This window comes from Aspergillus piperis (assembly GCF_003184755.1).
Source record: "Aspergillus piperis CBS 112811 unplaced genomic scaffold BO85scaffold_10, whole genome shotgun sequence".
NCBI lineage: Eukaryota > Fungi > Ascomycota > Eurotiomycetes > Eurotiales > Aspergillaceae > Aspergillus > Aspergillus piperis.
This window is the reverse complement of record NW_020291600.1, coordinates 317,937-343,117: the sequence shown is the minus strand read 5'-3', so window position 1 is coordinate 343,117 and position 25,181 is coordinate 317,937. Positions and strand designations below refer to the sequence as shown.

The 25,181-nt window shown below is 47.9% G+C and overlaps 10 protein-coding genes across 10 annotated transcripts; 4 read left to right on the top strand and 6 right to left on the bottom strand.

Annotated features, from left to right (window-relative positions):
* Nucleotides 1-573: 573 nt before the first annotated feature.
* On the bottom strand, nucleotides 574-1,666 carry BO85DRAFT_469161 (2-deoxy-D-gluconate 3-dehydrogenase). The gene is made up of 3 exons (XM_025662315.1): nucleotides 1,522-1,666; nucleotides 1,251-1,463; nucleotides 574-1,176 (listed from the first exon to the last, which is right to left on the bottom strand). Exons 1-3 carry the CDS (start codon nucleotides 1,636-1,638, stop codon nucleotides 733-735), a joined length of 774 nt encoding a protein of 257 aa, XP_025514999.1. The 5' UTR covers nucleotides 1,639-1,666; the 3' UTR covers nucleotides 574-732.
* A 9-nt stretch (nucleotides 1,667-1,675) lies between these two features.
* BO85DRAFT_478256 (D-galactonate dehydratase) lies at nucleotides 1,676-3,173 on the bottom strand. The gene is made up of 4 exons (XM_025662892.1): nucleotides 2,968-3,173; nucleotides 2,693-2,914; nucleotides 2,185-2,645; nucleotides 1,676-2,123 (listed from the first exon to the last, which is right to left on the bottom strand). The coding sequence occupies exons 1-4, from the start codon at nucleotides 3,141-3,143 to the stop codon at nucleotides 1,831-1,833; spliced, it is 1,152 nt and encodes a 383-aa protein (XP_025514998.1). The 5' UTR covers nucleotides 3,144-3,173; the 3' UTR covers nucleotides 1,676-1,830.
* Nucleotides 3,174-3,519: 346 nt separating this feature from the next.
* On the top strand, nucleotides 3,520-4,836 carry BO85DRAFT_478255 (uncharacterized protein; the record flags this gene model as incomplete). Its single annotated transcript, XM_025662891.1, has 4 exons — nucleotides 3,520-4,047; nucleotides 4,178-4,533; nucleotides 4,665-4,680; nucleotides 4,718-4,836. Exons 1-4 carry the CDS (start codon nucleotides 3,753-3,755, stop codon nucleotides 4,834-4,836), a joined length of 786 nt encoding a protein of 261 aa, XP_025514997.1. The 5' UTR covers nucleotides 3,520-3,752.
* A 3,780-nt stretch (nucleotides 4,837-8,616) lies between these two features.
* BO85DRAFT_373411 (uncharacterized protein) lies at nucleotides 8,617-9,941 on the bottom strand (the record flags this gene model as incomplete). Its single annotated transcript, XM_025656079.1, has 2 exons — nucleotides 8,617-9,785; nucleotides 9,857-9,941. 2 exons carry the CDS (start codon nucleotides 9,939-9,941, stop codon nucleotides 8,617-8,619), a joined length of 1,254 nt encoding a protein of 417 aa, XP_025514996.1.
* Nucleotides 9,942-10,293: 352 nt separating this feature from the next.
* BO85DRAFT_459842 (5'-methylthioadenosine/S-adenosylhomocysteine nucleosidase family protein) lies at nucleotides 10,294-11,336 on the bottom strand (the record flags this gene model as incomplete). The annotated part of the gene is made up of 2 exons (XM_025661676.1): nucleotides 10,294-10,302; nucleotides 10,362-11,336. 2 exons carry the CDS (start codon nucleotides 11,334-11,336, stop codon nucleotides 10,294-10,296), a joined length of 984 nt encoding a protein of 327 aa, XP_025514995.1.
* Nucleotides 11,337-12,003: 667 nt separating this feature from the next.
* Nucleotides 12,004-13,560, bottom strand: BO85DRAFT_449802 (uncharacterized protein). Its single transcript, XM_025660237.1, has 2 exons — nucleotides 13,224-13,560; nucleotides 12,004-13,144 (listed from the first exon to the last, which is right to left on the bottom strand). The coding sequence occupies exons 1-2, from the start codon at nucleotides 13,303-13,305 to the stop codon at nucleotides 12,189-12,191; spliced, it is 1,038 nt and encodes a 345-aa protein (XP_025514994.1). The 5' UTR covers nucleotides 13,306-13,560; the 3' UTR covers nucleotides 12,004-12,188.
* Nucleotides 13,561-13,875: 315 nt separating this feature from the next.
* BO85DRAFT_520536 (uncharacterized protein) lies at nucleotides 13,876-15,541 on the top strand. The gene is made up of 2 exons (XM_025665143.1): nucleotides 13,876-14,183; nucleotides 14,242-15,541. Exons 1-2 carry the CDS (start codon nucleotides 14,024-14,026, stop codon nucleotides 15,336-15,338), a joined length of 1,257 nt encoding a protein of 418 aa, XP_025514993.1. The 5' UTR covers nucleotides 13,876-14,023; the 3' UTR covers nucleotides 15,339-15,541.
* Nucleotides 15,542-17,105: 1,564 nt separating this feature from the next.
* On the bottom strand, nucleotides 17,106-18,162 carry BO85DRAFT_495948 (ribonuclease H-like protein; the record flags this gene model as incomplete). Its single annotated transcript, XM_025663946.1, has 1 exon — nucleotides 17,106-18,162. The coding sequence occupies one exon, from the start codon at nucleotides 18,160-18,162 to the stop codon at nucleotides 17,149-17,151; it is 1,014 nt and encodes a 337-aa protein (XP_025514992.1). The 3' UTR covers nucleotides 17,106-17,148.
* A 1,899-nt stretch (nucleotides 18,163-20,061) lies between these two features.
* Nucleotides 20,062-23,681, top strand: BO85DRAFT_372925 (putative MFS transporter; the record flags this gene model as incomplete). The annotated part of the gene is made up of 8 exons (XM_025656062.1): nucleotides 20,062-20,283; nucleotides 20,335-20,446; nucleotides 20,499-20,716; nucleotides 20,764-20,808; nucleotides 20,859-21,201; nucleotides 21,253-21,315; nucleotides 21,369-21,921; nucleotides 22,541-23,681. 8 exons carry the CDS (start codon nucleotides 20,062-20,064, stop codon nucleotides 23,679-23,681), a joined length of 2,697 nt encoding a protein of 898 aa, XP_025514991.1.
* A 137-nt stretch (nucleotides 23,682-23,818) lies between these two features.
* Nucleotides 23,819-25,134, top strand: BO85DRAFT_31821 (uncharacterized protein). The gene is made up of 3 exons (XM_025655423.1): nucleotides 23,819-24,226; nucleotides 24,288-24,342; nucleotides 24,400-25,134. The coding sequence occupies exons 1-3, from the start codon at nucleotides 23,956-23,958 to the stop codon at nucleotides 24,785-24,787; spliced, it is 714 nt and encodes a 237-aa protein (XP_025514990.1). The 5' UTR covers nucleotides 23,819-23,955; the 3' UTR covers nucleotides 24,788-25,134.
* The last annotated feature ends 47 nt before the right edge of the window (nucleotides 25,135-25,181 follow it).

Below are 25,181 nucleotides of genomic sequence, written 5' to 3'. Positions count from 1 at the left end.
CTCTGCTCTTACTTCTGGGTTATGTGTGGCAAGTGGAGGATGATTTGCTTCATAGGTCTCTCAGAAGGGTATCGTAGTATGCAGGGCAGTTTGTGATGAACCCAGTCAGTTCTTTTCGTTACTAAACCATCTTTATAGTTGACAATAATACACTGCCTAGAGCAAATTCAAAGTAGCCTCGAGACGAGAGCCTGATATGGTCATGACGATCTTCACTTCTTGATGGTTCCGTATACGCATACCAGGCTTTTAGACTAATTACTTGTATATCTTTAGGCAGCATCATTATTTGAGCACTTTTCATGATAGACCACGAGGGACTAGACTATAAGCTTATCTATATGATACATACCTAACATTAACTGTGTGGGCCTCTTCCTTTATTCAGACGATTCGGCATATGGATCCACTTCTGAGGGTTGTTAGAGAAATGCTGTTTCTGATACTGAACAAGCTCTTGCACTCTTATGAATCATAAGAATATCAAAGTGTTCGGGATTATTGATTGTTTGTTCTTCCTTTTCTCCTATTTTATAAACATATTGATATATATTCTTTTATGTTTTCTTGTATGGCTTCTAGTTACATAACCGAGTCAATTTAGTGTCAGAATCTATCAGAATCTACTTGAGCTAGTTTCCAGCTCCGGCCTCACACTGTAAGACTGAGCTCTTAACCTCGAAGTTTTCGAAAGGAACTGACTAGAATGGTATAACACACCCAAAAGAATCTCTACCTCCCCATCCACCCCCCATCAACCAACATCACACTCCCAGAAACATAGCGACTCGCCTTCCCGGCCAAGAACACCGTAACGCCCTTAAAGTCCTCCGCGGTTCCCCACCTCCCCGCCGGAATGCGTTCAAGTATACTCTTCGCGCGGTCCTGATCATTCAAAAGCGCCGTATTCATTTCCGTGGCTACATAACCCGGCGCCACCGCATTGACATTGATACCCTTGCTGGCCCACTCATTTGACAATGCTTTCGTGAGTTGCGCTACGCCGCCCTTCGCAGCCGCATACGCGGGGACTGTAATCCCTCCCTGGAAGGAGACCAGCGAGGCCACGTTAATGATGGAGCCGCGGTGGCCGGTGGCGTCTGGGGTGCGAGTGAGCATGTAGGCGCCGATGTCGCGGCAGAGAGTGAAGATGGTGGTTAGATTTGTTCGGAGGACCTATGTATCAATTTCATTTGGTTAGTGGACGGGCGGTTTGAAGGAAGGGGAAAGGGAGTGACTGGAAGACTGACTTCGTCCCAGTCGCTGTCTGGAAATAGATGGCTGGGGTGGCGTCGTTGGATGCCTGCGCAGTTGACTAGGATGCTGATATCGTGGCCGTCGGAGAGGAGGGTAGGTGTGAGTTGTGAGACGGATTCGCGGGAGGAGAGGTCTGCGGTGTAGATAGTTGCTTTGCGGCCGAGGGATTCGATGCGTTGTTTTGTCTCCGTGTTGGATGTGTCTCTCTATTAAGTATAAGTTAGAGTGTGTGGTTGGTGTACAGTAGATAGTGATGGTGGATACCTGGACGAGGATCACATCGCTGCCGGCTTCGGCCAGGGCAATGGCCATTTGCTGGCCGATGCCGCGGGTGCCGCCGGTGACGAGGGCGGTTGTGTTTTCGAGGGAGAAGAGGTCCATTATTTACAGTCAATTGAGTGGAAGTGATTGAGTATGGCTTGTGAACACTATCTTAGTACTATATGAGCTATAGCTGGTATATGTATTCGGACCGATATCCGAGGCACCCCCACGCTCTCCGCATTTCCAGACGTCAGGATGCAGATCACCTCCGCATTCACCCCCACATTCTGTCCTACAAGTCTAAGCTATCTACCACTCGCGAATTCCCCCATCGACGCCATAAAATTCCTTCGGTAGCCATGGCTCCGTTTCCCGACTGATCCTACGCACCATCTCCTCGTCGATCTCCACTCCCAGCCCCGCTCCTGTGGGCGCTGGCACATACCCCTCTTCGATGTTGAAAACCGTGGGATTTGTTAGGTAGCTTGTGAGGTCAATGTCACCGGCTTCAACGTTGTAATGCATTCCCAGCGACATTTCCTGAATGACGAAGTTCGGAGTCGAGAGGGCGACTTGCATTGAAGCTGCGAGGGCAATTGGACCTGACAAGTCGGTTAGCATGCGTGGCTCACGAGATGAAGAAAGAGAAGGGGTAGATCTCACCAAGAGGACAATGCGGCGCAATTGCCACGTCATAAGTCTCCGCCATGGTCGCAATTCTCTTTGTTTCCGAGATTCCACCAGCATGCGCGATATCCGGCTGTAGCACGTCCACTGACGCATCCTCGAGGAACCGCTTCACATCCCACCTAGTATACAAACGCTCTCCAAAGGCGATCGGGATAGTTGTGTGTTGAGAAAGCTGTTTGATAGCTTCTGGGTGCTCAACGAGCAGGGGTTCCTCGATGAACAGAGGACGGTAGGGCTCAAGTGCTTTCGCGAGCTGCTTAGCCATGGGGCGATGGAGACGGCCGTGGAAGTCGAGACCAGCGTCAAGACCGAGAGCCTTGACCTGTTTGATGCGCTCGATACAAGAGTCTAGTACAGATGGCGAGTCGAGCCAGTTCATGTCCTCTGTCGCATTCATCTTGACGCATTTGAGACCCTGTGCCAGACGTGCCTTGCTGGGGACTATTAGACTTGGAACGCGAACAGTTGGAAGGTGACTTACGCAGCTACTTCAACATCACTCGGTCGATCACCACCAATCCAAGCATAAACCTGCACCTTGTTGCGAACCTTGCCTCCGAGAAGCTGGTACACCGGTACGTTCAACCTCCGGCCCTTCAGATCCCATAATGCGATATCAATGCCAGATAAGGCGGACATGAAAACCGGCCCACCGCGATAGAATCCCAGCCGCCAGATAGTTTGCCAGATGTGCTCGATGTCACTACTCCATTAGCACTGAAACAAGATAAGAACAAAGAAATTGAGGAAGCATACTCAGCCTCATAACCAACAAGCCTCCCAATGATCTCATCCAACGCACCCTCCACAGCCTGTGTATGTCCCTCAAGCGTAGCCTCACCCCAACCAAACTTATCTTCATTGTCCGTCACCTTGACGAAAAGCCAGCGCGGCTTGACGCGAAAGTACTCAATAGACTTGATGGGAGCCATGATTCTGGACAATTGGAATTAGCAATGAGCTTGCTTTTGCAATGACGCTGTAGCTACTTAACAGACATAGTATTTATGTGGCACCCCCACGCAATACAGCTTCTAGATCTCCAACGATAGCAGCTGCAAATACCCCCATACCCCGCGTGGGGGTAGCACAGCTGCTGTAGGCCGTGGGGGGACAGGATGAGGTCGGGAATTTCACATTATTGGTGGATCAATAAATGGTGTGCATATCCGAATCTGCAGGTTCTTGAGCACTGATGGATCGGAAAAGTGGACCGTTTATCCGGGTGGTGCCATGTTTGTCAGGCCAGAATAAAGTATGGACTTTATATCCGGCGATGATGCTCTGGATGGGTAACTGGTATGGTGGCATTGCCATAGTTGATCCTATTGTCAGAACACCCCGCTTGTTGATAGTATCATGATAGCATAACTACTTATCCTGTATAGGGAAGTTCATAAGCTCTGATAAATATCTCCGCTATTATGTCACCATTACTCTGGATATCAACAAAATCGTTATAACAATCCAACTTTCCCTACCACTAACTAACCTAATCAGCATTCAAGTGATAATCAAATACAAATACTTTCACAATAACAATGCCAGACCCAGACTCTGTCTCCAACAACTCCTCTTTGCTCTTTTCCTCTGACGATGAACATAGCAGTGGCCACTACGATGCGGATGATTTTCGCGGAGAAGATGATGATTATTTCCAACAATGTCATATCTGCGGCTACGCGTTCTACTTGAAAAGATATGCACCAGACGAACACGACCTGAATCATGTCACCTTCCACCATCCCAAAAAAGGTATCTGCAAAGCCCAAAAAGTGGAGAATTTGGATTTGTATGGCGATGATCAGTCATGGTGGGGGATGCCTCGTCGGATGAGTAAGCTAACCTGCTACCTACCATCATAAGTACTTACTGCGTGAGGTCAACATCAAGGCCAGGGAAACTGCTGGAGGCCGAGAAAAAGTTGTCTGGAGGTTTGATTGCTACTGACATAAATACCCGCCAGTTCTACACAACATTATAAACGATGGGTGCCAGATATCCGGCGTTACCATACCACGAACAAACTATGGCACCTTCTTTGTACCTTGGAAGAAGACTGATGGTTTGATCTACGAACCTCGTACAAGTGAGGAAAGGCGGAAGGCGGTCATGCCCATGATTACGGTTGTGAACGACGGAGGTCACCCCCTCATGAGCGGGTATGAAGACGATATTTCCCATGGCTGGATGGGATATCCAGTCCACGCACGGTGCTGGGAACTGCTCATGCACCACAAGCTAGGCGATATTGCGAACAAGAACCTGAAGGTTCTCATGTTAGCTTTAATACAGAGGCATGAGGAGAACTCGTGGAGACGGGTGTGTGGAATGCCAGACGAGTGGTTAGGAGGTAGATATGCAACTTTTATATTCACTCCTTGTGTGCAAGATGCTTGAACATATCGCTGCCTTTGTTGAGTGGGCTAATGGTTGAACTATTGCTGTGTCAGACCCGGTCCGGACTGAGTGTGTTAAAACAGCGCTGGAGCAGACTACTCAAAAGCAAATAAGAAACAAAGGCAAGATTTCTCAACCGAAGGTTGCTCCGAAGGTCCGAGAGTCTATGCTTCTGCTTCTCCCATGGGAAATATTGAATATGGTGTTCGGCTTTCTGCCTTCTAAGGCAGTTGCGAATGTACAGAGAGCCCTCCATCTAACCTTGGACAATGACTTCTGGCACTCACGGATAAGCACCAAAATCTTCCATGAAGTGAAAACACCTACACCTCGAATTAATTGGAAGCACTTATGCCTGAAACTGGAAAGATGACTAGAGAAGTCGGAGGCGTTAGCTACACGGCAGCGCCTACTGACTTGTTTAGATGAGATATATTTATTGTGTAGCACTAATCAATACGAGTCTAACTAATAATCAATAGATAGCTGATACTCGGTTGTTCATTTAGAAAATATCTTGCGAAGTAGTAGAGGTCAGTAGGAATCAGTATGCCCTATACTTAAGGGGCAATTCGCATCCCTCGAGAACAAGCCAGATTATAACAGTAAAAACGCCACAGTCCATCATTGGGAACCCCGAGATTGTCCCGTATATTTCGTCCTCTGCAGATACGTATGCGCAACATGGCCGAGCTTATTACCACATCCTGGGCCAGTTGTCGATATTATGATGCTGATGCACTAACTGCCAGGCCGAAAACAATATATCGCGTCTATCTGGTCACCTGATAGATATATGTTCATACTATGTATGACAATAGGCATCTGGCGCCGCTCATGACATTAACCCCATTGAGCTGAAATATATCATGTAAGGTTTTTCAGTGACTTCTTTCTTCTGCGTAGTATGAGATCGTAGAACATCTCTGGATGGGCAATTGGCCGCGCACAGTTCTCTCAAAGTTCGTTACCATGGATATATACTTGGGTTGGATAGGGACGTGCCTTTGCTAAGCTTCCGGACTTCGGACTCCTTGACAGAGATATTCTGAGGTTATCAAGTTTCGACGTTGTACCTTTGTGTCATGAACCGCTCTATTCCTTGTCATTGACTTGAAGCTGATTTCATCACTGATAACCCTTTTACTAAAGTTTTATGCGGGAAGGAAGAACTTCTTGTTTTCCTTATAGAAGCTGTAATGGACGGGTGCATTCGGTCTTGCATGGTTAGGCAATGTGACGGACTCCAGCGATATGAAGTCGCTCAAAGAAGGAGAGCCGCACCATGTGGCAAGCACCATTTGCGAGACCGATGTGACTGTAGGGAGGAGCTGGGCCACGTTTCCGCTCATAATGATTCCTCTGACCGATAGGTGAAAGTCAATGAGCGAATTGGTGCAACACTTATTTCTGTTGCCTTCTCGAATAAGGCTTCTTATAGACAAAAGCTTTTTCATTCGGCTGTTGAAGCCGTATAAAGAACAATGCTGACCTTTAGTAAGTAAAACTGCTGCAGTTAGAGCCAGGATATCTTGTAGAAAGTGGCCAGTGATCTCGACACATCTTCAAGACTCTCTGGATCATCAAATAGCCCCGATGAGTCACGTAAGTCTAATTTGTGGTAGACTCTGTATTTAAGGACCAGGTATCTTGGCGTAAGCTGTGGCCATGTGAAGGCGTTCTAGGAGCACTTCATCCGTGTCGCTGGTGACCATATCCATTGCAGCTAGAACCACCTTTTGCTCCTATCTCCTAGAGTTCGTCATTCGACAAATTAGTTGATTGAGTTTTGGTAATATTGAGCGCCCTCATGACAATTAGTGAAGCTAGATCAGTAGGTTCCAAAGACTCTGTTCCGACTTTTCTTTTGGTATGCCTCTGGGTCTCCGTCGTTAGATGACCCACTTCAAGGAAGCATTGATTGTCAACGTCTTCTCCCATCTCAATTTCCAAACGAAATTTCCAATCGGTTCTTACTCCATTTAGCAGTGAATAGATTGAGTATTTTCCGAGTCATCTCGTCTTGCTCATGATTCGACCCTCTAACAATCAATAGCGGGTTTCGCCTGCTTCGATGATATTATCATATCGTCCCGTTGTTATGTGCCAGTAGCAATTCTTATATATGTCTATGCTTTGAATTCTTCATCCTCATACAAAGCGTATCTGATTGCCTGTCTTGCTTGTCGGGTAGCAGATTGTTTATTGCCAGATTTGTCGATATCTGACACCCCCAGGATGTCCCTCTTAGTCCTTCTTATAACAGATAGTAATTCTGCTGCGATAAAAGAAGAATGCATGCCATAGTTGTAATAATGCTGGTATGTCCGTAATATTTACCTTGTACTCTTCAGATCGTTGTGCACAATCCTTCCTGGGTTAGTATTGTGAGCCACATCCCACTGACATTCCCGGCTGAACTTCGCTATGTAGCACAGAAGCATATGCCCGTTAAGAATATCTAACAAGGCAATATCGAGAGCCATAACTCTGTAATACCAGTGTATGGTCCAAAATCGCTTTCTGCTTCTCGAGACTTTGCCCGAACATCTCTGCTACTGGGAAGTAACGGGTTAACGTAGTAACCTATATCCCACGCACTTTGAAGGAACTCCGGTTTTTAACACCGTAGTGTTGTACTTGTGCGTATGGATTAACGGTGCCTTTTTACTTACAATCTTCGTATCCCTCCTTTGGCAAGACATGCATGTTCTTTCGGGAAACATAACAAGCTCAAGTACTATAAAAGTCTTATATTAGCCACGTACGGAATTATCGACGCTGCGAAGAGAGAACGTACAGTTGCTATATGTAATAGCCCAGCAGCACAGACAACGGCCCATTGGGCCAGCTGGTAGAGTCAAGACAAGACCACTCTGAGACGACGGAACCTCAGCGATCCATAGGACCTACTAGAAGTGGATCAAGTGTGCCAAATGACCACACCATGAATTCTATTGACTCAATTGTTCAGCGAGGGTGGCCCATTGGGCTTGCTGGATGGCAATGGTCAAATGAAGCCAGCAAAACGCCGAGACTGTTATTAGCAGCGGCCCACCGAGCAGTCAATATAGGCCCATAGGGCTACTATAAGAGATTTTGGTGATTCATACACCTACGCAAGGTTAGTGTGCGTTCAATGTCTTGAACTTCGTATTCCATTATTGGCGAAAAAAGTTAGGAGACGGCATGAAAGGGGAGAATATTCAGAAGGTTAGGAATGGAAATTGGGAAGCGCAATGGAGGAAGACTACACTCACCTTTTCCTGCTAGTTCTTTGTATCCGGAATATATTCACGGTTTCAAATCGAGTTCCATATCGTACCTCGAAATCTGAACTGGGGAATCGTTTTACAAACCCAATTTGGACTTCGCCGATAGGGTATATATTTTCATCGACATCACTAAAGTAGTTTGGCGAGTCCAGATGCATTAGGTGTACTCCAACTTTCGTGGGTTCAGCGAAGAGGTATCTAGGTATACTAATTATAGAATTTTTTTCAGAAATGCTAGACAATCTTCCTTTCCTGAATGATGAACCAGTTATTTGATTTTAAAGCCAATACTTCATATTTTATCAAGGTATTTAAGTTGAGGGGATAATGTAGAAGAAAGATTACGAAGGGGAAAAGTAGCATTTTATATCCCTCCCCGAGTCCGAGGCAGGCAATGAATAATCATGGTAAATGGAATAATCGGCAATTTAATCAGCACACAGTCAATATATCAGTGATTAGCTGCAGTGATATCCGGAGGGTAAGGAGGGAATCATCGGGGTTTATGTGAATACATATCATAGTCTCCTGGATGAGGCGGATAGAAAGGGAACATCAGCTATTGGATTGCAATTCTTAGGCTAGGATAGTATCAGGACGTAAATGGCTTCGTCCTCCGGTCTTGACACTTCAGCACGATCAACCTTTAATTGGGAGGATGTAAGTTTAAAAAAAAGGCAATCAACGCTGCGTGAAATATCATCATTTGAACCACTCTAAGCGTTTATCCTTACATGCTCAAACCCTCCAGCTGCGCGAGAAGCTTCCCCGAGTACATCGGTTCCAGATCGCATCCGTATCGCTGTCCATGGCCTTGCCCCATACCCCTAATACTGCTTTGGACAATTAACAGCTCTCGTCGATGCTGTTCGAGCTGCTCAAGTAGAGACGCATACTTGGGCCCACGCATATCCAGACTTCCTTGATCATGTGCTTTTTCCATTTCCTGCACATGAGCCTGAGCAGCACCGAGCTTGGAATTTTGGGCCTCAAGCTCTTCCGAAAGGGGTGAAAGGGTCTGTGAATTCACTGGTGCGATGGAAGACTCTTTGGCTTTGCGATCCCGTGATGCTTCGAAAGTGCTGAGCTTTTCTCTTATAATCTTGTTCTCCTTGCGTTGTGCTTCTATATCCCTCCTAAAAGCCGACAGCCTTTCACGATGCATTTGCTCCATGGTCACCTTCAAGTCTCGTTGTGCCCTTTCAGCAGCGGCCAGCTTGGCGTTAATCTCAGCAGTGTTCTGGCGCAGCATCTCGGCGGATTCTTTGTCCTTCTCTGCGAGAACTTCCTTCATCATTTCCCGAAGGTCATCTAGCTCCCTCCTCCATCTAGATCGTTCTTTGATTAATGCGTCTTCAACAGCTTTTCCAGCGTCTGTCTCATCCAAGGCTTTCTTTTCTATTACCATTTCATGTTGAATAGCGAGTACCTTCTTCTCTTTGGTTGAATGGGAACCCGCATAGAGATTAATTAGACGCATTGCGGACTCATAGGTATTGTCATGCCGAAGGGTTTGTGAGCCTGCTGCAATCATATCTCCCCAGTACTCTGGGGTGGTAATCAGTTGCTTCTCTCTCCTGTCACCGTCGGCCGGGTCGACACAATCCCACATAGTAGTGACTAAGATGGTATTCCTCAAAGCATCTTTACCACATAGCTTCTTCAGCATAAAGAGATTTCGTTTGGCTGAGCCGGGCATCCGGTTGTCCATGATCCGATGTAGATACAGGATGCCATTCAAAAGAACCTTCTGGGAGAAGGATTCGGCGAGCCATCCGGCAATCTCTTTTAGAACTTCGCTATCTGTTCGGCTTGTGTCATCGAACCCAGGTGTATCGATCAACCATATGTTGCAGGAGGTACTGAATTTACAGCGGTACATAGTCACATTCTGGGTGCCTGTCACCATTCCAGACAAAGATTAGCTGCGGACACCAGGTTGTTTTCGTGGATAAGGATTTGTTTCATACAGGCATTTAGATCGTTCCCTATCACTACCTCCTGATCCGTGACGAGAGATATGAATGTACTCTTTCCGGCTCCTGTCATTCCCATGACACCAATGAACACATCGTATATCTCTGGCTTTGCCTCACGGGATGTTTGTTCACGAATAGTGCCCTTATTTGCAGTCGGTAATGAAGTGGAGCTTGGAGTTGGTTGAGGCGAATGTTGATCTTCATCAGTGGAACCAAGGCTACCTGTAGTTCGCTCGGCTTCATTGCTCTCATATTGTAATTCAGAGGGGTCATTATTAATGGGACCTTGTTGCGTATCTTTCGGTTGCCCACTGCCCCTCAAGCCGGTTTTGAAGAAGCCTAATCAACAGTGAGAAATGATTCCCATCGGTAGTCGCTTCCTGCAATGAATTCTGTGAACATACCTTTCACAAGGTCAAACCCGGAACTCAACATCTCTGTAACAGAAAGAGCTGCAGTCAGAACATAGAACAACCGTTAACCTCCATTGGTATACATCCTTACTTGTCATCATCGGGGGTAGAAGTGTTGCAGCCGAAGTAGGCACTGTCAGCAGAAGCTCCTTTGCTGCGGCGGCAGCGACAGAAGCCGCATACTCCTGCCATTGTTTGTTCTTATGTGAGTCTGCATAGTCGCAGATTCCTCGAATGACGATGAATGGCCAGCTATTTCCCACACCAGCTGCCTCCATCTCAAAGCACAGGACTTTGTTATCAAACCTTCCGTTGATTTCATCCCGGTACTTTGCATCTTTTATCACCTGATTCCCGGAGGCAATAAGACCGTAATGGACCTTCATTTGGCGGGGTTCTCGATGAATACTATATGCTCGATCACAGGATTCACAGCCTTGGCTATTCTGACTGCTACCATTATTGACATGCCCATAGTCCGCCCGGAAAAGCACGTCCTCCAGATTCGCCGACGAAAGATACTCCGATTGCAGGTTTGGGCGGTTATATTTCATCTGGTCCAAGTATCGAGGGATTTTCGTTCCATTGGTCTGATGTTCTTGCTCGAGCTTTGAAACAGCGTTGAGGAGTTCATTCGGGGGACGGTTAAGGCTTCCTGTTCTCTTGAACTGTCCTCCTTGTTCCGTTTTTCCGGAGTCCCATTGCACAACCCCAGAGTGATCATCGGCCGGGGTGCCGATTACTACGTCACCTAGGCGCACTTGCTCAGGAACGCCACCTCCAATACCGACCATGAAGCTGAACTTGATGTTGGGGAAGGTTTGGAGCATAATAGTTGCAACAGTCGCGCAGGAGTTATTTCCAATTCCACCCTTAGGCAGACAAACAATAACAACGTTGTGTTCCCCCACACTACCGAGAGTATAGTTATTCGTGTCATTCGGGGGTTTTTGAAGGTTGGGATGCTTTACATCCAACATGGCCTCTGCTGCGGTGAGCTCCTTTGATAACGCGCAAATCCATCCTACCGTATAGCTATTATGTGTAAAGCCCTCCATGGTCAACTTCGACATGTTTCAAAATAACGAAGTGGCCTATGCTATCAGATAATCGCTTTATTAGAAGCCTGCTCTATCGTAGTTGGCTCTCCCCAATTTTGGGGATGGTAAGCTTATAGCTTCCAGCACAGCCCAGTGTTGCAACCTTCAAGCAACAGTAGTGTGTCTGAGGCTAGTATATCACGCTCACAGATGAGGCGAAGGCTGAATGTTGGGCCGACGTACGGGCAGAGTCATTGCTCGCAACTGGACGGCCTGTGTTGGGCTTGAACATGCCCATTCATATTTTTTGCCATAGGTGCATGGGCAAAAGGGAAGATCCCTAACCGCCTGACGTGGCCATGGGAGCAATGTGGAAAGATGGAAAAGGTGTTCCGAAACGCCCTGCAAAGACATGTCGGGCGGGGTCAACCACCAATGAAGTCTTTGTACTAGTTATCATGCATAGAAGACAAGGCTTCTCCAACGGGACAAGATTCTTCAGATTAGTATGCCCCGCACCTGAGCGTTGAAGAACGAAAACATATTATGGGAAGCTCACGGTAATATCGGCTAGATTGGGTACCAGTCAGACGAGGCTGTCTCTGAATCAAGACGCGCATCATTTGTATCCCACCTTTCTACGCGCGTCTCATGCTCAGCGGTCCCACTTGGACTAGCGAGAAGTGGAGTGTAGATAATTGTGCAGGATACTAGAATTAATATAGGGAATTAGTATAAGACAATCAGCGCCTGACACCAGGATGCTAGCAGAAGCCCGGCAATTTTTGGCCTATGTGGTTCTATATGGCATCGGTAGATCGAACGACGATCAATAAACAGAAGAACAAAGAAATGAGATCGCTGTAGGAATTACATGACCACACATCCACGCCTTTCTTTTTGCGATCTCAGCATTTCCAGCTCTTCCTCGAGCCGACTGATCTGACCTGTATAGGCCTGTTGGACCAACTTTGTTTCATACTCATTGCGAAGTCTCAGCTCGTGAAGGTCGCTCTCTTGCTTCAAAACTGCTCGCTGGTGATCCAACTGTTGCTGTAATGCCATCTCTCGGTGCTCACGCATCTCCTCATCTCGTTGTCTCCGGAGCTCTTCCATACTTACTCGAAGCTGATCTCGCTTTCGTTCCTGTTCCTGTAATTTCCTTTCTGTTTCAGCCCGCTCTGCCATGATCTGCTTCTGGGTCCGCACATCGTTCCTATCCTGCGCCTCGCGCAATTCTCTTCGCAAGTCAGCCAGCTCCTTCTCGTAGTGTTTCTTCAACTTCACGATGTCGGCGTCTACTTCTCGACCGGCCGCCGTCTCGTCTAGCTTCTTGCCCTGTGCCATTTCATCTTGTATCTGTAAAGTGATTTGGTGCCGCCGCTCCAAAATATATCCAATAATCTTGGTTGCTGAGACTTTCCCATCATCTTGGCGCCGGATTACACTGCCCTTCTCCACCATCTCTTTCCAAAACCCTTCCTTGGAGCTCAATTCCTGCTCTCGTGCCACCTCTAGGTCGGTGGGCGGTTGGTGCCACATTGTCGTAGCAAGAACGACACAAGGAAGGCCTTGCTCTCCACAGACCTTCTTAAAAAGCCGCAAGCTCTTCGCACTTGCGCCAGACATGCGGGTATCACAAATCCGATGGAGGTAGACAATACCTGCAAGTTTGATGTTGGCCTGGTTGGTCTGATTCAACCAATCAGCCACTTCTCGTAGAATTTCGGTATCGGGACGTAATGAATCATCAAAGCCGGGGGTATCGACGAGATAAAAGTCCCGGGCGCCGATCGTGGCGGGATACACCCCGACGGTAGTGGTGCCTATTTCGCAGCATATGGTTAGGGAAAGAGACTTTCTAGGGTTACATGGACATGATTATGCAGCTGTTTTAATACTCACAAGAGATCAAACTATCACCGGTAGTTGCATCTGAGTTAAAGTATGAAATAAATGTGCTCTTCCCCACGCCAGTGACTCCCATAACCGCAATGACAAGGTCATCGGGTCTGTGATTTTGAAGAGAAAGGGGAAAAGTGGAGTGTCAGTCACTGATTCTGTCCTTCTAAATGCTGGCTTAGGGTGGCCCACCACCCCAGGTTTCAAGGGTTCACATACTTTATGGTTATCTCTTGAGTGTTGAGCGCCATCTTCTTTTACCCGACCGGATGAACACCGAGCTTCAATGCCTCTGTGATAGGAAATGGTGTAACTTGAAACTAAGAATGGCTTCTGTGCGCTCAATCCAAATACTAGGCAAGATGGTGAACTCCAAAATAGCGCTTTGGTAGCAAGTTCAGAAAACAATCCAGCTAAATATCTTTTTCAAGACCAGGGGTCGCCAATATCACCTTTCTCATGCCGCTGATCTTGCCGTGGTTAAGGTATCCATATGCAGAGCTGCGGGGCTCGTAGTCCAGCCGCGAAATGGTCAGGCTGCGAAAGAAAGTGATTCAGTTACTGCCACGTCATGCCATGTCGCTTTGCCCATTGGCATTTTCTTATCGTCGCCTTCTCTTGGGCAGCCATATCATGATTGAACACTTGCCCGCACCTGACTGCAATGGCGACATCCGAGTCCTGAAGAGCTATTCATACCTGAGTCCGGAAGCTAGGATAGCAATATTCGCGAACACACGGGTAACTGATATACCAACAAGTCCGAACGCCAGGGGAAAGGAGATTTGTATCACCTGGAAACGATGGGGTCGGACCGGATGACTTCTCAATGGCCAAAGCCTATCGATGGCGGGGAAGAAAGCCTTTTTGTTCCTGTCATGGGGGTAACTGGCTCAGGGAAAAGCACATTCATCTCACTACTAGCTGATGAGAATGTTGCAATCAGTGACAGCCTAAATTCATGTGAGTTATCAGTTGGGTAATCATCCACTTTTCTGGTAGAAGGTTGACTTTAGTCCAGGCACTGCTATTTGCAAGATGTACCGTGTCAGACACCCGTCAAGTGATAGATTGTTCTTGCTTGACACGCCTGGATTCAACGATACAAATCGCTCCGACATTGAGATTCTCAAAGAGATTGCTTCTTCCCTGGTCCACTGGCACCAGAAGGGCTGGAAGCTGGCCGGTGTGATATACTTGCACCGCATCATTGATCCACGGATCGGAGGAGCTGCTCTGAAAAACCTCCATATGTTTCAAGCACTCTGTGGGATCGAAAACTACCATCGAATTGTTCTTGTCACAAACATGTGGAATGAATTCGGACCAAGCGAAGTGGAGCAGCAAGTTGGTGAGCGAAGGGAAGCCGAATTGCAGAAGCAACCCCAATTTTGGCGTCCGATGATTGACCACGGTAGTCTGTGCATGAGGCACAAGGGCTCTAAAGAGTCGGCTTTGGAGATCCTGGATCTCGTTTGTGAACTTGGGGGAGCTGTCGTTCTGCAGATTGTCAGACAACTCGTGCTTCATAACTTGCGACTGGACGAGACCGATTCTGGTAAGTATATCCAAGCTGAGCTGCAGATAGCCAAGGAGAGATCCGAGAGGGAGCACTCCTCGCTCATTAAGAGCCTGGATGAAGCAAGAGGGGAAGGGGACGAGGAGGCCGTCAAAGACATTCAGAGTGATATTCATGAAGCCACGATGAAACTCGAGCAACTAGATCGCCGCCGTAAGGATCTCGAAATATCAGCTCAAGAACTGTCTGGGGACAAAGTCAAATATGGTGGCCCCGGGCTTTCTATGGGTGACTCGGAAAAGCCCGACATTTCTGCAAAGATAATTATGGATGATCAGAAACAAATCCAACAACTGCAGTTTGGTTTAAGAGAAGCAAATGAGCGGGCGATAGAGATCCAGAAACAACAACTGGAGAAAACGGAAAAACAGCTCCATGAGTTGCAAGAAATGCAGAGATCGCGAGAAGAGAAAGAGCGAAGGGAAAAGAAAGATCAGAGGGAAGAGAAAGAGCGAAGGGAGAAGGACAAAGGGCGGAGGGAAAAGGAGTACGAGCATAATGGGCGTAAATCATCAGGTTGGTTCAAAAGCCCATTTTAGCAGCTGGGTATCTGCATTATGTTGTGGCTACTAGTGACCAAATTGTTTGGAGAATGGTCTTGCATTCCTACAGCAGCTTATGGTCTCAGATATGGGTCTGTTAGGTGCCGATTCCACAGGATGTCACATTCCAAGTGTCATGCTAAATCATTACAAAGCTTATCCAGAGGAAAGGAATAAATAGATCAATGTTAACCAGTAATAGATATTTTCCACGTGAGATGGAAGGCCTTATCGGTACGATAATTGATCCAGGAAGATATTGTCATGGAGTGGACGCCTATGTGTTCGTTCATTTCAAGAAACAACGCGACTAGCCCACCGTCAACAAGCCCCATCAGACTTAACATAAAAAGCAGGGATTTAGGTAGAAAGTCCCTCCATTCTTGAATGGAGAAATCGGGTTCAGTGTGAATGGCGAAGTGGTTACATTCAAGTGATGTGCTTGACTGCCTTCTAAACCTCAGGCAATGATGACAGACTTCCCACCTCATCCAGCAATTTGTTCCTTCCTTCTTCCCTCACTTCTTTCCCTCCCCAGAAAATTGCCATCCACCTTCCCAACCTCGTTTCATCTATCATCTATTCAGAATATGTCTACCTCGTCTACCATGGCACCAGGAGTTCTTTCACGCTCTCCTTCTCCGGAGCCATCCAGAAATCGAGAGAAGAACATCTAGGTAAGCGCCCAGATGATTATACATATTAGCTTACCAACAGTGTCCTGCTTTAGAGTCAGCTACAATCCTTTGGAGAAGACCCTGTGGATCCTTGTTATGCCGAACTTCCTCCATAATGCTCACCAACAGTGGGTTATGTCCACCATGTTGGATTGGGCTTATAACGGCTCGGTGAAGAAAGGAGAGCATCTCAAGATTGCCTTCGGTGTGGGAACTAGTGAGTCTTAGAATGCACAATAACTCCATTTCTCTGACGAAAAGATCTAGCATTTGAAAGATTTATCGGTGCTTACGCATCTTCGTCGAAAGAGCCAGATTTATACCTTTCCGCCCGTCCCGATAGAATACCATCAGTTGTGATTGAATCAGGATGGACCGAAAGTTTCCCACGTCTCCGAATCGACAAAGACTTGTGGTTAGGCGGCACAGTTGAAGTACAATAAGTCATACTCTTGAAGTGGAGCAAGGTGCGTAATAATAAGGTCAAAGGATGGATTGAAGTCTGGGGACGTGGAAACACAGGTAGCCTCCTTATTCGTGAGCTGGTAGGTATATTTCTACTTCTTTGTTGAGTCAAGTTTACTGATTTTGGATGAATAGGCTGTGTTTCCGAAACCCGATTCCTTAGCGATCGATGACTCTATCTGCTTTACGAAAGAACAGTTGTTTGGTGGGATTCCTGTGTCTGACCCATTCACTCTACTACCCCTCGAGATTTCAAGACTTCGAGAGATTGCTGAAGAGGTTCTCGTGAACGTGATGGGGCTCAGCCCATGTTAGCATCTTCATCAAAGGTTGCTATTGCTGGTTATTTCTAGGGACACGACCACGATGATGGCCGCCACGAAACAGCAGTTGTTTGGTGCAAACCCCGTGTCCAACCCATCCACTGTGCTTTCCCTTGAGATTTCAAGGCCTCGGAAAATTGCCGAGGAAAATTTGGTGGTCTTGATGGGGCTCAGCCCATGTTAAAGTCGTAATAGAGGATTGCTATTGCCGGTCGTTTCTATATATACTACAATTATGGCTGCAGATCAATAGAAAAAAAAGGAGTATTATTACCGAAACTGACGTCCAGAGAAGCAGGGCTTACGATAGAACCGTAGATAAAATCCCCACATAATCGATCATCACGAAGGAGGAAACTCCTCCACGAACTCGATAGGAGCCGAGTCAGGCACAGTCGCCCAATTAGCCAGTCTAACCGCATCCTGATTTAGCAACCTATCAATGTGCCACAGATGAACCTCTCTTCCCTGTACATAGCAACACCTCACCTCCTTCAGCAACGCCTCCCATAAGTCCCTATTCTTGATCGGTCTGCCACCAGCATTTTTCCAATCCCTTGTAAGCCATTTGCGGATCCAAAGCGTTGCATTGTTGACAACATAACTCGAGTCCGTAGCGACAACCACGCTGTCAAACGTATTGCCGTCATGAGACAGATACTTCAAGGCAGCAATAACAGCACGCAGCTCTGCACGAGTTCTCGTCTGTTGATGATAGACTCTAGTTGGGCCCATCAACTCAAGGCGACCAGCAACCCCACCGGTAATGTTGCGTGATGGGTTCTGGGGTCTGTATACGAATGACCAGCCAGCTTTGGCATACTTCTCATCCCCCTTCCAATTATCATGGCAAGCGCCAGCTGTATATACCAGGCATTGGTAGTGGTTCTCTCTTCCAACGAATCGGCGTATCGAAGGCCTGCCCTCTGATACGAAAACGAGCGGTTTGAAGAGTGATCGTGGAGTATCCTCTGGTGTTGGAGGGAGGAATCTCTGCGGGAAAACGGGCTGAATTCGGCTTTCTTTGCCGTGTCGGCCCTTATGTCTCTTGTTGGACTTTCGGTCTGGCTCATCAATCTCCATTGATCGAGGGTTTATCGAGGGTTGTTGTTGTCTCTCGTTCCTGGTGGCTTTGGTAGAACTGTTGTTGTCATTATAAACATCACCAGCTTCCTCCATTTGGATGTCCTGAGAGACATGGTTGTTATAGTCATCGCCTGCTTCCCACATCTCGATGTCCTCTCTCATCTTGCTGTAATCCACGCAGCACATAGCGCAGATCACGAGGAGGTGTTCGCGACATACAAGCCTCCCACCATCGATGGTAAGGGGCGAGGAGGGTCGGTCGAACTTCATCTTGATGACGAGTGATACCTTTCTTGTCTGGGGCTTCGATGGGGATGGGGGGAGACCTTTGGTGCCCAATGAAACTAATAAGGATTGTTCAAGTGGCAAGTCGCTTAAATGTAAGTACAAATGCGTCGGCTGTTATAAAAGGAATGGGAAGTTCCTAGGCTGCGAAGCGTAAAGTTATGCTACGATAAGCATCTACCAACTAGTGCCAGACCTTCTCGAGGCTGTTTATATGGGGGTGAGTTGTCCCTTGATGGATGAACCTGCGTGGGAGAGTTTCTCTTTATGGAACCTCCCGTAGATAGCGGGATCTTTCACGGAACCCTGCTGAGGCCTATATATATTCACTAGACATCATGCAGGCGACGGTATGGGACTTGGAAGGTATCTTCACAGCAGGTCTTTCATGGCGGTACAAATCATAATGCTGAGTTTCGAACTGATCAGCAGGGCTATCTTCATCACTGGTTCTGCTGGTGCCTTTGACTCAATCTGGCGTGAAGGATGCATATTCAGTTACCGCTGATCTGTGAATATAGTATGTGAAAGACTTCTCCGGAGTTATCCAGCAGATGTTGTCATGTTTATTCTCTTAGTAGCAGTAGGCACTCTACGACAGACATTCTCCTTTGTCGAAAGGGTAGATCAAGAGAAAACGTCTTGAATATGGAAAAATATCAGAAGGACAAACAAAGGACATGTCACCCACTACCCGTCTTCTGAGCGAGAAAAACCAGATTCATCGATTATTGGTCAGTCAAGTATCCTTGGCCGTTTGCATGTCATTCTTCCGATCGGGTTCCTGGATCGGCCGTTAGTCCCTAGCCTGTGTCATTGTCCCCACTATTCGGAAGTTGAGTTCTCCGAGAACATGGTCCCTGGAAGGTGGAACAATCCACTCGAGCAAGCTGAGCAAGTAATTACGTGTGAAGAATCGTCTGCTGTTTGTTCCGACTGGTGATGATTCCACGTGCTATGGTGGGGAGCATTCCAACTAACCTTAATACTTAATTCTGAGTGCATATGGCGGACACGTCAACTAGGCTGAAAGTTTGTAGCTTGGCAGAAGGGTACCCTGTCATAGGCAAGAACCGTAAATGTTGAAAGCTCGAGTGTTGAAAGACTGGCAAGTATCAACACACATACATGATATCTGATGACAGGGCACGCATGTTGAGACCGGAGGCCTGAAGTCTGTATCCCAACAGGCCTGCGACAGGTTTTGATCGTCGGGGGAAGAGGCAAAATGAGCGACCGGCGCACTCTTCTCAGGCAATCCGCACACTGAGTGGGCACTATTACGAGTTTGAGACCTAGTCACCATCATCGAGCAGCGGAACAGGCTTGGCAACCCATTGTTTTCGCCTCCCTTCATGGCTTTTCCCTTACGGAACCTGTCCGTGGAGTGGGTCATATCACGGCACCAATCTTATCAATCAGTCACAATGAGCAGAATATGGCCAATGAAAGCAGACTACTGCCACAGCTTCAATAATATTAGCACACCACATGCTCCAGCAAATCGAGGTTTTCACAGATGCCAAGCCTAATATCGCAATCCTAAGACAAGCGGCTTTCCTTGAAAGGGATGCTTTTGCGACAGTCGGAGAAACACGGGCATCTTATCTGATGGTATCTCCTTGGCACCATGGGTCCGATCGGTGAGAAAAGAAGCTTTAGCTTGTCTGAGCACGCTTGCTCCCTGCTGCTAGCAATCTTATAAAGACTGTGTCGATCCATTCCTTTCTTCACTGCCCGCCTTTTGTTCTTGTGCGACGGAAAATTTGCTGAGTATTATTGCAAAAGAGGAACGACTGCACAAAGGCCGCCAAATTATATCATCAGACTCATCGTGAGCCTGATAGCGTCTGGTTGGTGGTTTATCTGCCCTCGCCTTGCAATATGGCGACCGACAAGAAAGTCACCGAGGTTACAACTGCAGAGCCTACCTCTTCAGACTCGTTCCATTCAACAGACAACAACACAGTAATGGACAATGCAGATGGAAAACGGCCGCCACCGTTGCTCGCTAAGCTGATTGCCGTGTTTGTTATTTCCTGCATTAGTTTTGGGTCCCACTGGAGCAGCGGCGTGGTAGGAGCGATGAAGAGTACTCTGAAGAAGGTAATTACACACTGCTTTCAACTCTGGAGACATTGCTGACCTTCCGTGTAGCAAATGCACATCACGAATACTCAATTCTCGTTACTTGAAGCCAGTGAGAACTTTATGGCTACCGTCCTTCTTCTGCCGGGTGGTATTGTGACCGACAGAGTAGGAGGTGCTCGTAAGTATACCATACCTTCGTCGCACAGTCTGCAAAATCTAATCTGCCACAGGGATGATTGTTTATGGCAATATCGTGTATACCATTGGATCCATACTAGTGGCTGCTGCAACCACAGTTCGATCCTTCAAGTTCATGGTCGGCGGAAGGATCATCCTCTCCCTGGGCGACATTGCTACCCAAACGGCACAGTACAAGATGTTCTCGTCGTGGTTTCCTCCAAGCAATGGATTCGCCTCGACCCTTGGTTTTGAACTGGCAATTGGCAAAGTAAGCAGATCGCCACACACGGCACATAATGAAGCTAACCGATCCAGATTGGAGGGTTTGTAGGGAAATCAACAGCAAACATCATCGCTAAGGTATGCACATCATTAACAATAAAGCCTTTCAATCTCCTGACACTGAACAGAAAACCGGTAATTTCGCTTGGGTCTTTTGGACATCCGTCTTCATGAACCTTTTCACGAACGCAGCAACTTGCTTCTTCTGGCTGTTCAATCGTTATTGCGAGAAACACTTCCGTGGTCGCGAAGACAAGGCAACTCAGGAAACTCTGACCGAAAAGAACAGGAAGTTCGAGCTCCGCAAGATGTTCCAATTGCCGTGGATGTTCTGGGCTATCCTCGCCTTCTCAATGTTCCAGACTAGCACCGCCAGTGTCTTCAGCTCGAACGCCACAGAGTTGGCTGAGAAGAGATTCAATGTCGATGCAATCAAGGCGGGATGGTACAGCTCTTTAGCCCAATATGCAGGTAGGTCATCAACTGATTTTACGTTACAAGAGATATCGCTGACCAAGCCAGGCTTCTTCCTTGTACCCTGCTTGGGAGTTTTTATTGACATCCTCGGCCATCGTGCCTCTGTTCGTAAGTACTTAACTCATGCTGCTGAGCTACAGTTTACTCACGGATTATCGCAGTATGCGTGTGCGGTTTGGGGATCTTTATCGCCATGGTATTGGTGAACTTCGCCGAGTCCAAACAAGGCACAGCCGCAGCATTCGGTATGTACGCGGTTGCGGTTTCACTGGGTCCAACATCTATCATCGACGGCATCCGTACGACTCTTTGGCATCAGTCGGTCTTTGGCTCTGCGTACGCACTAAAGGTTACCATGAATAACGCGTATGACCCCTTAGCAACCAAACGAGCATGGAGAATCCAAGGACTAACCAATGGCTTTAGAATGACGATTATTATCGGCATCATTACAGGTGCGCTTCAAGATGCTGATGATGATTCCTACCGTCGATCCGTGCGGGTCTACCTTTTTCTGGCCATCTGTTGCGCGATTGTCTCGATCGTCCTCCTGATAGGTTCCATTATCGGTCGGGATCTTGCTCCTCTGCAATGGACCCGCAAGCGACGCATGGCCTCCGGAGCTGAGTACATCGGCAAGCTTCGGGAACATCATCTGGTGACACACTACCAGCGTAGCAGGATGATCTCCATCTGCTGCTTCACTGGTTTGGTGTTGCTTGTGATGGGAAGCTGGGCGGCATATATCTGGGGAGCAGTGACAGGAAATAATCCTTGATAACGGCCGTTCCCATAATGTGTTAAATAAATTTGATCATAATAACAATAATAATCAAGCTTATCCTAGACTGTGATGTTCGAAAGGTATCTACAAGAAGATATAGAAATGGGAAGACGAGATGGACTGGTGGCTATTGGGAGATACCACGCTAAGCTAGATCGGGTTTAGCCATCACCTGTACCGGCACTAAGCCAAGATCGGCCGGCTGGACGACGCCGGCAGATCTCCAGGAAGCTGGGCATCTTTGCAACAACTGGCCATTTTCCTGCCGAGTTGAATATCCTAGGCAGCGTATTTAGTCCCTTGGGTGTTTAGGATCCCCCGCTATGCTCGCAGTTTATCCCATATAGCTTTACGGCGACCGGGGAACACGACGCCCTTCACATGTTTGTTGACTTTGCTTGCCGGACAGAAGGATTCGAGCATCCCCCCGCCAACATCCATGAGAGACATTCGCCCAGATCGACTTTTGCTCTGAACAACTTCTCCTCTCTGTTTCTGTTGATCGTGCCCTCCTAATTTCAGTTACAAAACATTCGTTGCTTCACATAGTGACATACCTGACAAGATCGCCGGGGACACCTTGGTGCCAATGCGTCTTCCGCCCGAAATCATTCAACTCATTATTGAGTCTATCATCCCTCCAGATCCGCCGGTGGCGTATCCCGACTTTTCAGGAGAAATCGATACCTTGGTCAACTTGACATTGGTCTCGCGATTTACTTGCCAGATCGCAAGACGACTTCTCATTAATCACTGTCTTCTGATTGACGATGAATGGTTATTGGGGCAACTGCTCGAATGTGAGCCACCAGAACTTGTCAACCGAAGGCCAAATGATACGGGGGCACAAGTACAGAAAAGTACTGCAGCTGGCCTTGTACTGGTGTTGGATGAGCCCGATAGGCTCCCGGTTGCGCGAGACATCGAAACGCTCTCGTTTTACCTATGTCACCGCTTGACCAGGCTGGTGATTGATTTACCCCTGCGCTTCTATAACCCATCAATCCCCGAGTTGGAGGTGCGCCCCATGCTACGCGAAGCGTTCAAGCGCTTGACACTATTAGAGGAATTCTGTTCAGCTGCAGACGACCTTTGCCTTGATACGGAAAAGCTACCCTACATTTGGGAGACCCCTTCCGACCAACTGGAGGAGGCGGATTATGAACCAGCGGTGTGGTCACTATGGCCTCGTCTGCGCCGTCTCGCCCTGTGCGAAGTTGATGTTACATCCATGCAATTCATCGGGGGGCTCCGCCGGTGTTCGAAGCTGACACACCTGGTCCTTGTTGCACCTTCTGGCTTGGATCGCGATGTTCGGTCTGGCTGGCAGTCAACTGACTTCTTGCCCTCACTCGAACGGCTCCTGATTGCAGATTCAGCCGATGAGTTTGAGATGGTTAATGGCAAGGACCATCTCGGAGATGACAAAGGATTTGTACGGCAACTATTTCAGTGCTACAAGTCGCGAGAGTCGGGAAAGCAGAGATACTTTTCCAATGACGAGGAATGTGTTGAGTTCGACTCGCTCGTCAAGAAAATAGCTTTTCCCGTGCCAAACTATCGTAAAGGGGATGACGATATCATCTGCCACGGATGGCTCCTCGATGCCAGTATAGACGGGACTATTTGGACTGAACCATATGGTATCGGTAGTCGATATATGTTAGCAAGAAATACATATACCACGTGAGACTGGATTCGCTATCCAGGAAACAAACCGTGGTGGCTGAGGCGCGATGTGGCCAATCGGCCTCGGGTCTGCGGGGGAATGCCGCCGGGGTTTCCAATCCTAGGTTCGGTTCACCTCCACCTCCACTTCCGCATCACTAATCCGCACTGGCTCGGTAGCCTGCGGGATTCCTCCACTCTGCTTATTGCTGACTCGGGAGGGGCATCTCCCTCGGAGCCCTCCTCAGCTCCGCTCCTGGATTTTCTTCGTTCCTGTTCCTCCTCTCAGGAGATCAATGGTCCCTGATCCCGCCCGTGTGGATGATTCCCGCTCCAAGCTCAGTCACAAGCAGCCATCGAATGCTCCGACCCCGCATGGTTCCAGTCAATTCTGTTTAGTGTATGCAGCTACAACCAACAGCGTGTTGCTTATTTGCTCCAGCCTCCTGGGTTACACAACTATGCAGGCCTCTACCGACAACCGAGCCATGGACGGGGTATGGAGTTGTCAATTTTGCTCGGCAGTCTTTCATCGCTTAGACCATCACAAGCGACATATAGCTACCCGTATGATATACACACTTTTTGGAAGCAAGGACCGTGGGTGGTGCTGATGAATGGCGCTCAGATAGCTCACAGAAGCCTTTCAGATGTGGATTCTGCGGCTCTCATTACAAACGAGGGTGTGTATGCTATGCATAATGGATCAATGCATGAACTGACGTTGGAGGCTTGTCAAGAGATGTCTTGCGGCGACACTGGAAGTCTTGTTCTGCCCGTATACATGCCGGTCAGGCCATCCCGGGGCCTCGAATAGGCGGCAAAGAACGGCATGCATGTGATGTCTGCGCCAGGCTAAAGAAATCCTGTGATGGGGGGCAGCCATGCTTAGAATGCGCCACGCGGAGGAAGGAATGCACTTACTTGCGACTGCAGGAGAGCGGGGGAGCTCCGCGCAACCAGCACACCCCTTCGCCGACTTTCAACCAATCGCAGCCCGAACCCATAAACTCAATACCCGATTCAGCGCTTCCCACATGGGATCTAGGGCTCCAGCCATACTATCCAGACCATCCGACGAGACTAAAGGCTCGCGCACTACGCGACGGCGTCCAGACAGAGGGATGAATCGAGACGGCCATTTTACGAACAGGGGCGTCAATTAAAAGTGTGGTATTTCGAGGAATAAGCCATCTACTTGGAGTTTGGGAACACCAGCGAATAGAGCATGGCAGGGCTTTCTAAAGCACTACTATCGTTAGATTGTATATAAGGACTTCGGCTCTTGCGCTTATTGCGGGCTTGTGACTATCATCAGCGTATGAATTCTATCAGGCATGTGAAAAATGGATAATACCGAATGCAGGTCAGAGAAGTTACTTTTTTCTGGACACCACTGCGAGACAGGCAACCCTCCACCGTAAGCAAGACGGTGATATGACAGCTCCAACTCCGGCGGAATTCCCCCACCGCTATGCTCGGGCCATTTCTTTGAGCAGCAACAAAGTTGACCATAGCCACC

Excerpts from the sequence above, each read along its gene's own strand:
- BO85DRAFT_469161 (XM_025662315.1), bottom strand. The coding sequence starts at position 1,638 with ATGGACCTCTTCTCCCTCGAAAACACAACCGCCCTCGTCACCGGCGGC. Across the intron at positions 1,464-1,521 it reads GCGATGTGATCCTCGTCCAG|AGAGACACATCCAACACGGA; the intron begins GTATCCACCATC and ends TATACTTAATAG. Across the intron at positions 1,177-1,250 it reads CAGACAGCGACTGGGACGAA|GTCCTCCGAACAAATCTAAC; the intron begins GTCAGTCTTCCA and ends ATTGATACATAG.
- BO85DRAFT_478256 (XM_025662892.1), bottom strand. The coding sequence starts at position 3,143 with ATGGCTCCCATCAAGTCTATTGAGTACTTTCGCGTCAAGCCGCGCTGG. Across the intron at positions 2,915-2,967 it reads CTTGTTGGTTATGAGGCTGA|TGACATCGAGCACATCTGGC; the intron begins GTATGCTTCCTC and ends CTAATGGAGTAG. Across the intron at positions 2,646-2,692 it reads AGTGATGTTGAAGTAGCTGC|CAAGGCACGTCTGGCACAGG; the intron begins GTAAGTCACCTT and ends AATAGTCCCCAG.
- BO85DRAFT_449802 (XM_025660237.1), bottom strand. The coding sequence starts at position 13,305 with ATGGGAGTCACTGGCGTGGGGAAGAGCACATTTATTTCATACTTTAAC. Across the intron at positions 13,145-13,223 it reads CGGTGATAGTTTGATCTCTT|GCACCACTACCGTCGGGGTG; the intron begins GTGAGTATTAAA and ends GCTGCGAAATAG.
- BO85DRAFT_520536 (XM_025665143.1), top strand. The coding sequence starts at position 14,024 with ATGGGGTCGGACCGGATGACTTCTCAATGGCCAAAGCCTATCGATGGC. Across the intron at positions 14,184-14,241 it reads CAGTGACAGCCTAAATTCAT|GCACTGCTATTTGCAAGATG; the intron begins GTGAGTTATCAG and ends ACTTTAGTCCAG.
- BO85DRAFT_31821 (XM_025655423.1), top strand. The coding sequence starts at position 23,956 with ATGGTCCCTGATCCCGCCCGTGTGGATGATTCCCGCTCCAAGCTCAGT. Across the intron at positions 24,227-24,287 it reads CAAGCGACATATAGCTACCC|ATAGCTCACAGAAGCCTTTC; the intron begins GTATGATATACA and ends AATGGCGCTCAG. Across the intron at positions 24,343-24,399 it reads GGCTCTCATTACAAACGAGG|AGATGTCTTGCGGCGACACT; the intron begins GTGTGTATGCTA and ends AGGCTTGTCAAG.